This window comes from Symphalangus syndactylus, chromosome 10 (genome assembly GCF_028878055.3).
Source record: "Symphalangus syndactylus isolate Jambi chromosome 10, NHGRI_mSymSyn1-v2.1_pri, whole genome shotgun sequence".
Classification (NCBI taxonomy): domain Eukaryota; kingdom Metazoa; phylum Chordata; class Mammalia; order Primates; family Hylobatidae; genus Symphalangus; species Symphalangus syndactylus.
The window spans coordinates 27740338-27751615 of record NC_072432.2 but is presented as its reverse complement, the minus strand read 5'-3'; the positions used below and the strand labels follow the sequence as shown (position 1 = coordinate 27751615).

Here is an 11278-nt window from a genome sequence, read left to right as displayed (position 1 = left end):
GCCTTCACTTAGAACGCAGTCAGCTGGTGGGTTTTCCATCCCCACATAGGCTATTTACTCCAGTATGCCCACCTCTCTGTGTCACTTGACACCTCTTCCAGTTGGCCCTGGCAATTATGGCATTTCCACTTCACTTGCCATGGGCTGTTGCTGCTTTCTCCAAGCTTCCAAGAGTCATCTTATCACCCTTGCCAGAGTGATAAACCCTGCGTCCTGGGAGAGTGCTCCCATTATCAATATACTCTCCTTTATCCAACTTTGGTCAGTCTTCTCCATGACTGTACAGCTAGCTATGAAAACGAGCCAAATATTTCCTTTTGCATGCAAAATGGTACTATAACATCCCTTCATTAAGGACTGTCTGGCTAGAAGAGAGGGACACTTGTTATGTCCCAACCCAGGTTCTGAGATGAAGAAAATGAAGCCCAGAAGTGTCGCTTTCTGGAGATCTGCCACCTTGCAGTGATGATACATTATTAATATAATATTTTTTATTCAATTTTTAAAGTCAAGATGAAAAGGCCATATGGGTTATTCCAAAATGTGCTTTGGTTTTGCATGTATACAATGTGGCCCCAAATTTGGTCTCACATACAGTGTTTATAAATGCAAGAATAATGGCTTAATTAGCATCTCTGCTAACTTAGATTGCAGGTTTTATTGTAGAGCACACTTTTCTGTGGGGGAAGGAGGAAGTGAGGGCAGTAGTGGGCACAAATGTTTCCAGGCATTGCAACAAAATGCTGATTTTTTTATTGATACTAACTTTGACTCTTTGATTTTTTTAAATAAATTTCTTCATCCAGTATCATTGTTTATCTGAAACTCTTTTCGAAATCCATTACAAAAGTGAAAAGAAGAGTAGCAAGTATCATTTATCAAGCACTTATGTGCATGGTCACACAGGTTGTGTACTTTACAAGGGCACCAGCACTTCTCAGGGGGCACAGTTCACATATTAGACACATGGATTTGCATATTTATAAAGAGAATTTTCCAGCAGATGGCAGTAAAGTGTGTTGCTCTAACAAAATAAGACTATTACAATAATTTCTGCCAGATGGAAATAAACTATCTTGAGGACTGGGCACCTTTTATATTATACAAAGATATATAGAGTAACAGTGGCACCATTTACTACATGCCACACCTTCTGCTTGCTCATCCTCATTTAATCCTCAGAATCTGATGTAGTGGGTGCTATCAGCAACTTGCCAAGGCCACTGACTGGGGTGGTAGTTTTGAGATTCTTATATGGGTCTACTAAGGCCTAGGGACTTGAGGAGACTTGCTATGGTCAGAGCTAGCGTGACCTAAGGTCAACCAGAAGCCTAGAGGCTCTTACTCTCAGTCCAATCTGCTGCTGGTTCTCCCGTGTGCTCATCACAGTGCTGGGTGACACTGGGGACAGAGAACAGGGCACATTTCACTCATCTAAGTAAAAGGTCATCTTCAGTTAGTGAAGGAAAATATGGGAAAATGTTGACGTTCCCTTTGGCACTTTACTCGCTTGTATTGTTTGTATGACTTAAACTATACATGCAAACAGAAATAAAAAAACACTCAATATAGGTTACAATAGTTTTCATAGAGTTGGACTTCTTTATATCCAAAAATACGTTGAGTAAACCATTTACTATCAGTAATGCATAAATTTTAGCAAGAGTGGGCCAGGCGCGGTGGCTCACGCCTGTAATACCAGCACTTTGGGAGGCCGAGGCGGGCGGATCACGAGGTCAGGAGATCCAGACCATCCTGGCTAACACGGTGAAACCCCATCTCTACTAAAAATACAAAAAAATTAGCCGGGTGTGATGGCGGGCGCCTGTAGTCCCAGCTACTCAGGAGGCTGAGGCAGGAGAATGGCGTGAACTCCGGGGGGCGGAGCTTGCAGTGAGCGAAGATCAGACCACTGCACTCCAGCCTGGGTGACAGAGCGAGACTTCGTCTCAAAAAAAAAAAAAAAAAAAAAAAAAAAAATTTAGCGAGAGTGTATTACCACAAATTCTATATATGTGAGGAAATTTAGAGGCTTTATTTAATGTATAAATATCCATACCAAATCACTTTGCAATAATGATATATATTGGTATAATATTCTTTATCCAGCATTCAGTTTAAATCTACTTTAGAAAATGTATCAAATCATGAATAAAAGCCCATTTATAAATATTTTGTATTGACCTCTAACTTAATCCCCAAGGAAATATTTTTCCCTAAACCCACTAAAATTAAAAACAAAGTGAAAACTCTATTTTCCATGAAACAAGCAAACTGCAGTAACTTTTGGTTTTAATTTTAAAATAACGTGTAGCACGAATACATTTTTCCAGAATTTTTCTAGCTGTACAAAGGTTTGGAGAGCTATTTGGAACTATCTCAGCTTGTTAATGACAATTCTGTTTTGGGTTGTGAGATCTGGAGTCATATTTTTGCCTCTTTCTTTATCCATTCATATACTACCTAATTTTTTTTAAATTAACTTATTGATACCTACAAAACAATAAAACCCACCATTCCTTAATATCACTGAATATGCATCTAATTTTGTAGCCTACCAAGGCCTCGTAAAAACAAAACAACATAAGTATTTATGTTACTAGAAAAATAAGTGCATGAACAAATCTAATTTTAAAAGTCAAAAGTATCTTAAACAACTGGTAAATGTAATAATTATAGGACAGCCACTTGATCCTTTTAATCTCCTGAAAGAAGCAGAAGAGCTACAAATCAACATTTTCTAAACAGTGAATTCTGTGGCAGAATAAGCCAGAGTGTACATAAACCTCAACATTTGGTAGCACCTATCTTAATCAAAGAATTGGCTATATGAAAACACAACAGAAAAATTCTTCATTCTTTCAAGGTTAGTTTCTAAACTTGACATCTGGGATGGGAGATGGGCCTCACCCAGGAATTTAAGGTCAGGGTTTATGTTAAGCAGGACCTCAAATCAAGTTTAGAAACAAGCAAACCTTTCATCCTTTCTTTAAGGAAAAGAGTTTTCTTTGAGAGGAAGGGGTTAGAAAAACAGGTCAATATCCTGTAAATATGGGGTTGTCATTTGTTTTTCCATAGTACATTAAATATGCCTGCTTTGTGTTCAGTGTCTTGTGACTATTCCACTGCCTCTGTCTGGGCAAATGTGTTTATATTAGAAAACTCCATGAGGGCAGGAAATGTAGGGTTTTTTTAAATCATAAATCATCTGGTTTCAACAACACTTATCTAAGAGTGTGGGGCCTGGGGAATACTGCACAATTGCTGGCTAAAATATGTAGTCTGTCATTGACTATTAGGTTTTCCATTAATCACATGTCGAGTTTGTATAAAATGGATTTGTTTATAACATTGTTATTTTCACCCTTGCAGGTTACTTTCATAAGCTTCTTATGAGTAAGCTGAGCAACTATTATCACCCTTACTATAATACTTAACAGAGAGAGACTAGAACCTATGTTTTCAACATCTCTTTTCAGGTACCACTGATTTCACCTATTTCCACAACAGGTGAAAGGACTGAATCTATAATAATAAGGTCCAAGTAATTCTATTCCTGAACTTAAGTCCTAAAAATAGTTGTTCATGTAAGTTGAGAATTCCTAAGAACAGGGGAATTTTAAATAAACTCCTGGGGTTGGGGGTGGATAGGGAGCAGTGGGACAGGGGTTTGCACAGGTAATTAGAATTGACAAAATTCAAATGAGGGGTGAAAAATATCAGTGGATATCATTAATAACAGACATTATTTTTGCCCTATGACAAATGAAAAAGATTTTGTTTTTATATATATTTTTTAAATCTCACAACATACTTTTTTTCAAAAAGTAAAGCTTCATTTTGTTTAATGAGTTTTATGTCAAGAAACATTTCATAGCATAAATTTTCCACAATGCATATGATCAAATTATAACACCCATCTGAACACTATTAAGTATTTTATTACTTTGTTTAGCACTGTTTGATAAGTATGAAATTATCGATGAAGTGAAAAATTTCAACTAGGAAATTTGACATTCCAACAACATCTGAGGTGGTTTTAACCCAGATAAACTAATTTCTGTCATTACCAACGCATCTAAGAAAAACAGCTCTGATGAAGAAAGATAAAAACTACTTTTATTTTCTCCAATTAAAAGATTCATAAGACAAGCTGTGTAGGCATGAAGGAAAGAAAGGAAAGCTATAAAACTGGGAATACAAATTACATTTTCCTATTCAACAGGTCAAAGAAATTGCTGCAAGGAAACAAAATAGGCCCAAGGAAGTATTTAAAAAAAAATGAAATAACCAACAATCTTAGCCAGATATAAGGCAAAACGAAATGGGGTAATATTGGGTATTATGAAGTTTTAAAAGACACAACAAAGTTATGCACTGTTAGGAAATAATGATGACAGAGATGAATCCAGAAAGTACAAAAAACAAATGGGTAGCTCTTTTTGCATGAAAAAAAAAAAAAAAGAGAGAGAGAGAGTCCAAGAAGGAAACCTGAAAACAGAGTCAGACTGGAAACACCGTGGCCTAGGGGCTGTGTGGGTTATCATTCACCTCCTCCAGGAGAGAGCAGCAGAAGTAATATCCCTTTAAAGCAAAAGACACACACACAGCAACTAACCAGACCCATAAATCCAATCACATATTCTCCAAGGTCAGCAACACACTGGATAGGAAAAATGAAAAGGACAATTCTAATGCTGTTTTTATTTAAAATTTTATTGAAACTCTCTTTCACCCATTTACCACTTCCTAAGTAAAAATGCATGTAAAGTCTGAGCCCGATGGTATTATCTTCAGTTATTCCTTAAATACCTGAAAATGTGACTTTTGAAACTTAGGAAAGTGACGCTAGGACAAGGATCCATTTTACATGCCTGCTTCTTTGTTCATTCATGAGCAGAGCTAGACTAAGAAACCTTTCAATGAGAGGGAGAACATGCATGCAGGAGTATAACTCTTTATTCTGAATTCTACACTCACTGGCCCCATGAAAGGTAAGGAACACTTTAAATAGGGTGGGGAAGAGAGTTTGGAAAACTTGTGATAAAGAGGAGTAAATTTTTCCTAAATTCTTAGTAAAACCTAACAGGTTACCCACAGAGTCTGTGTCTTAAGTTAACGCATTTATATAACTAGCATCAGAGTCTCCTTCAAGTGCCCTGTATATCTGTCATCAGTTTCCTCCTTCAAAGATTTCGCTTCTGTATACTACTATATAGTTAGCAAGGCCAGCTTTCCTTGCCTATGCCTATGACGAATTGGCTAGAATAATTTAGGGTTTTTGAATGCCATCTCTTATCTATCTCTTTGGAGCTGTCTGCATGTACGAGTGTGTGTGGTTTTTAACAGAATAACAAATGCCTTAAGGCCCTTTAACGTGTTTTTAAAATCTACCTTTAGAGCAAATCCTATGCATGCGAATGACCATGAATAGTTCCTCATATATTCAAGCTACGAATGTTTAAAGTATTACATACATTTAGAAAATATTATCTAAAGGTATTTCCCATTAAATAAATCTAGAATATACTTAGTTCAAATATTTAGAAAGATTTAGTTACTGTTACTCATAACTACTCTGCTGTGAATTTGAGTATCAAAATATAACTTTGCTCAGTTATTAAGTGGTTGATAGCTGTCCACCCTCTGCAGAAGTGTATCTGAATATCCAGGGGAATAATACCTGAAAAAGAAAATACACTATTAAATGCTGGTGAAACGATCAACACAGCAGGCACACAAGATTCAATATAGGGGATTTATCTGAAATAATCCTGTGAGTGAAATCTCAAATACACTCTGAATAATTATGCTCCAGTAATGCTTTGTGCATAAAGTTAGAGGCTATCCAGGAACAGAATACGAATTCATAAAACTGTGCTAGAGAAGTAGCAAAACATTTAAGGGATATAAATGTAATGGCAAAGGGGACATTTTCCAAACAAGAATCTTCAATCCAGTGACAATATTTTATTACAGAGACTTCATTTTAATCATATCAAGTGGCTAATGTTGCTTTAAGGATCATCGCTAATAGATTTTTTTTCGTAAGTTAGACTACACAGTCTATTGTTACTAATCAACTTCTGCATTCTAACTGCCTTAGAGATCATTCTCAGCATGGGTTTTAATCAGATCTGGTCACCTAGGAAAACAAAAATTTCTGGGAGTATAATTCATATTGAAAAACTATTTAATAAATTATAATTTAGTATTGAAAAACTATTTACAAATACCTGTATCATACAAACCTAGGAAATTAATCATTTTTACTATTAATAGTTCTTGGGCATCTATAGTACTATACATTTACATTCATAAATTGAACATTTTATACAAGATTTAGTATAAAAGTATTAAATATGTTGATCAGTGCATTATGAGATGCTTAATATGTCATGGAAATAACTTACATGCAGATAAATGAATGTCAAAATTTAGCAGGCATTCTAGAATAATTTTTAAATCTATGGAAGTATAATTCAAAAATTCTCAAAACACTCAAAATAATTAAGCTTCTGAAGGCATTTTCTCCAGATAAAACCTAATATTAGAGACTTGTTTTGCCTTTTGTTTTCTTTATCTATGCCCAGATGCTTGACCTAAAAACTCATAATTGATATTACACTAAAATTCCTTCCACAATTTATCAAGTTAAGGTGGACCAAAAAATACAGCTGTATTTTCTTAGTAGTGATTAGTGTGCTTACAGGCATCTGTAGTTAAACAGCTACTTACGTACACACCCAAAAAGCTGCCTTAAAGAATGTTTCTTCTCTAAAATTGTCTTTCAACAGTGGGTTTCTTCGAAGTATTCTTACACTGAGAAATTCACAACTGCTTCTTCTCTGAGTTAGTCAAAAATTTTAAAGCAGGCTTTACCTTCCTAGGCCTTCAAATGTATCGGACACCAGATAATATGAATTCAAGAGGTAGATTTTTAAATATCTGTAAAATTTTAACCTTTTAATTTAAATATTAATAAATTTTATATTTTAATGTAATAAATATTTAATTTATCATATTAACATATTAATATTTTACTTATTTAATAATATAGTATTCTTAGTATTGATATAATGATGTTATCATTGATATTAGATTAATAATAATTGTTATTACCATGTTAAATATGGGAGCTACCAGCTACATGTAGACTGAATGGGACCCACCAGCTACTGAGGACTAGAAAAATGGCTAGTATGGGCCGGGCGCAGTGGCCCACACCTGTAATCCCAGCACTTTGGGAGCCTGAGGAGGGTGGAACACCTGAGGTCAGGAGTTCAAGACCAGCCTGACCAACATGGCAAAACCTCGTCTGTGCTAATACAAAATTAGCTGGGCATGGTGGTGCATGTCTGTAATCCCAGCTACTCAGGAGGCTGAGGCAGGAGAATCGATTGAACCCCGGAGGTGGCAGTTGCAGTGAGCCGAGATCACGCCATTGAACTCTAGCCTGGGCAACAGGAGTGAAACTCCATCCCAAAAAAATAAATTAATTTTTAAAAAATGGCTAGTATGTCTGTATTTAGATTACATAAAATTTGCAGTTGAAAAAACAGACTCACAAGTGGTTCCAAACATATCTAAAAGTTTTCCAATAATTGAATCAAGTGCCATTTTATAAATTTTAAATTCAATATTAAAAATTCAGTTTAACAGACATACTAGCCATTTTTCTAGTCCTCAGTAGCCACATGTAGCCCTTTGGCTAAGCATTTTCTCATTTAATTCTAACTATGAAATAGGTAATTATCTTTAACCACCTTGTACAGATGCAGAAACTGTGGCTAAAGGGGTTAACTATTACCTTCAAGGTAATAGTTATAGTAAGTAGTTATAACTGAGAGCGGAATTAAGGTCTGTTTGACACCTAAGCCTGAGCCCTTAGCTTACTCCTTCGGAAAGAACCAAAATGAGTCTCCAGATAAGACCAGGAAATTCCTTCCCTCTGGCCAGCAACCACAGCTATCCCAACTTACCTCTAAATGGCCTTTAAGAACGTAAGCAGATTAACCTTATCCTAGACCCACAGAGAATTGGAGTTATTATTATATTGTTATGATACCAGAAATATGCTGAATAGCAGACTGTGTCCATGTCTCCCTGCCCAAATTAGATGTTGCCCCAAAGCTGCTTCCCCACCCCAGCTGAGGCAGAGATTTTGAAGAAAAAGGAGTTCAAAAACACCTTATGGCTGTGGAGTGAGCCAGGGCCAGAACTTAGGTCTTCTAATGTCTAGTTGAGACCCCTTTCCTCTCATTTACCTACCTTTCTTTATTAAAAAAATTTAAAGATTACTAAATTGGAAGGCAGTATGAAATAAATGTTTAGGTTAGCAACAGATGAATGTATCAGTTGATAAACTCTTACAAAGGATAATTCTAAAATAGTTATCACCAAGTGATTCTTGAGAATTATGTAATTGTAAAAAAACTATTTTGAGATTATATTTGTCTATTTCCATAGAAAGATAACATTTCCAAGATTTCTATAAAATACCATTTTATAGAACCTAATGCTTTAAAACATAACTGAGGTTTTCCTACTTGCCCTGTGTGGGTGAAATATATATATATCAGAAATTTGAAAACATTAGTCAGGTAACCAAAATTCTTTATGATAATTAGCCAATTTTAAAAATGAAACCCCAGCCCACATAATTGGAGAAGTTAAAAATTTACAATGGTATTTTGACAAAGCACTAGATTAATTTCTAATGTGATGGCGTTTGCAGTTTTTCCTGGTGCTCAATTAAAATATGCCTTCAAAAAAGTGGGAAAAAAAAAACTTCTCTTCAATAAAGTACCTTACCATTGGCTGATTCTAATAGGTCATTCATTCTGGGGACACTTTAGTTCTTTTTTTTTTTTTTGCATCTTTCTATAACTTTGTTTGTAACAAAATTATATTGAAAGTTACCTTAAACTTATATAAAATACCATTCTTTGTGAAGGGACACATATTCCATGTATAATACTTAATTTTATTTTCTTCATAAAATATTTTAATATTTCCTTTATTTGATGGTTTTACACATTTTATGTTATACAAACTTTTAAAATATAAATTTGTGGCCGGGTATGGTGGCTCATGCCTGTAATCCCAACACTTTGGGAGGCCAAGGTGGGTGGATCACAAGGTCAAGAGATCTAGACCATCCTGGCCAACATGGTGAAACCCTGTCTCTACTAAAACTACAAAAAATTAGCTGGGAGTGGTGGCGCATGCCTGTAGTCTCAGCTATTTGGGAGGCTGAGGCAGGAGAATAGCTTGAACCTGGGAGGCGGAGATCGCAGCTGAGCCAAGATCGCGCTACTGCACTCCAGCTTGGAGACAGAGTGTTATACGTAGACTAATTATACAGGTTATGATATATCACTGCTTTGATGTATCATATATATTAATATTTCAAAGCTTACCTATTAGAACTCTTTTTGTCAAGGAGTTCTCATAAACTTCCTAAAAAGTGCACAAACTTGCAACTCTGGAAAGAACTTACTGGATAAAAATATGTGGATAGAAAACAAATTTTAATCTTAAAATTGCTTTTGTGCTTTTAAAATTAATGTTGCCATATGTATTAAACACCATTGATATTAAATAGGAAGAATTAACAGACATGTTGCAACTTACGTAAGTATATGTTACAGCATGTAAGTTTTAAAAATCAGAATTTATATTTTCCAATATTAATCAAAGAAAATAAGAAATAAATGTAGGAATAGAAAACATAGATAAATATGCCTTTATCCTGCATGCCTTGGGGGCATTTTTAAAGATTCAGTTGTTTGACCCAGCAGGCGCGGTGGCTCACGCCTGTAATCCCAGCACTTTGGGAGGCCGAGGCGGGCGGATCACAAGGTCAGGATATTGAGACCAACCTGGCTAACACGGTGAAACCCCTTCTCTACTAAAAACACAAAAAATTAGCCAGGCGTGGTGGCGGGCGCCTGTAGTCCCAGCTACTCGGGAGGCTGAGGCAGGAGAATGGTGTGAACCCGGGAGGCGGGGATTGCAGTGAGCCGAGATCACGCCACTGCACTCCAGCCTGGGCCACAGAGCAAGACTCCGTCTCAAAAAAAAAAAAAAAACAGTCTTAAATGACATTCCAGTTTGAGTTGGAAATGTGCGTGTCAGTCAGATCATTAATTAATTTGGCAGGGGGAAGAGATCAAGAGAGAAATAAAGGTACATATTGGCCTCACGTCGTATTTCAAAGTCCACATTTTTACACAGCGGATATAAAACCTAGATTTGAAAACAGAAAAACTACATCCTAATATTGAACGTTTCAAAGTCCATTTTCCCCACCTGACTATTTCCTCTGGGTAACAATTGTTAATACTGTTGATGTATTCTTGAAGGAGAGAACCAGGTTCTGCTCTTATCTCTTGAACTTTTTTAAGGCCACCACTTGTTACAAAAAGTCGTCGAGCTTTGCTATCATGCGGCAGCACCTTGCAAAGTGAAGCACATAAAATGTCAGCTTTTCTTTTCCAAGTTAGATTATTACTATTGAAAAGCAATACTGTATGTGAGAAAATGTAAAAGAGAATTTATACCCAATATACCTATAACATAAGGAGCCAAATCTGCTGCTAATTTGAAGTGAAATGTGTTCTTTTTAGAATGTGTTAATTTTTAAGCTGAAGAAATGAAATAAAGGCAATGAACATGTGCAAAGGCAATGGAGATCCACTCACAGATGTAAAATATAAAGCTTACACCATTCAAGGTCTGTTTGCTCCCTAAGAATTTAAAGGCAAGCTCCTTAACCAGGCACAAAGGGTCCTGTGGAACCCAGCTCCTAAATACCTCTCCAGCCACCACTAATCTCCGTCCTAAATATTGTTTCAGTCACACACAGCATGCATGCTGTGTCATCTCTTGCCTTTGCCCACGCTGTTACCTCTTCCTGAAATGGCTTTCCACACTCCACAAACCTCTCCCCTTATGCTTGGTTAACTCTTAGTCATCTTTTAAGACTTAGCTCAAGTGTCACCTCCTTTAAGAATCCTTCTCTGGAAGCCCCTATCCCCTTATCCCAGGATGAGTTGAGTTCTTTTCTTTTGTCAGCATTCTGTCAAACCACCATCCATGTGCTTACCATATAATACCCAAATACCACACAATATTTTAATTTTAATTTTTAATTATCCATTATATGTCTGTCACAATGGCACTGAAGGCAGAAACTATACTTGAGTTCATTCATTTCCCTCGTGCCTGGTACCTAACAGAGGTTCAACAAATGTTTAACAAATGAACGAATATA

General features: G+C 36.2%; 1 protein-coding gene across 4 annotated transcripts in view; it reads right to left on the bottom strand.

The window, feature by feature from the left end:
* Positions 1-4695: 4695 nt before the first annotated feature.
* SPAG6 (sperm associated antigen 6) overlaps positions 4696-11278 on the bottom strand; it is a 71683-nt gene continuing 65100 nt past the window's right edge. For 3 of the 4 annotated variants that reach the window (XM_055296736.2, XM_055296737.2, XM_063611072.1), the window contains 2 exons: positions 10315-10460; positions 4696-5683 (listed from right to left, as the gene is read on the bottom strand). In XM_055296736.2, coding sequence (XP_055152711.1) covers positions 5614-5683; positions 10315-10460 — 216 coding nt within the window. In that variant the 3' untranslated portion in view covers positions 4696-5613. The remainder of the gene's footprint in view (positions 5684-10314; positions 10461-11278) is intronic. The other variant, XM_055296738.2, reaches the window with a different exon arrangement.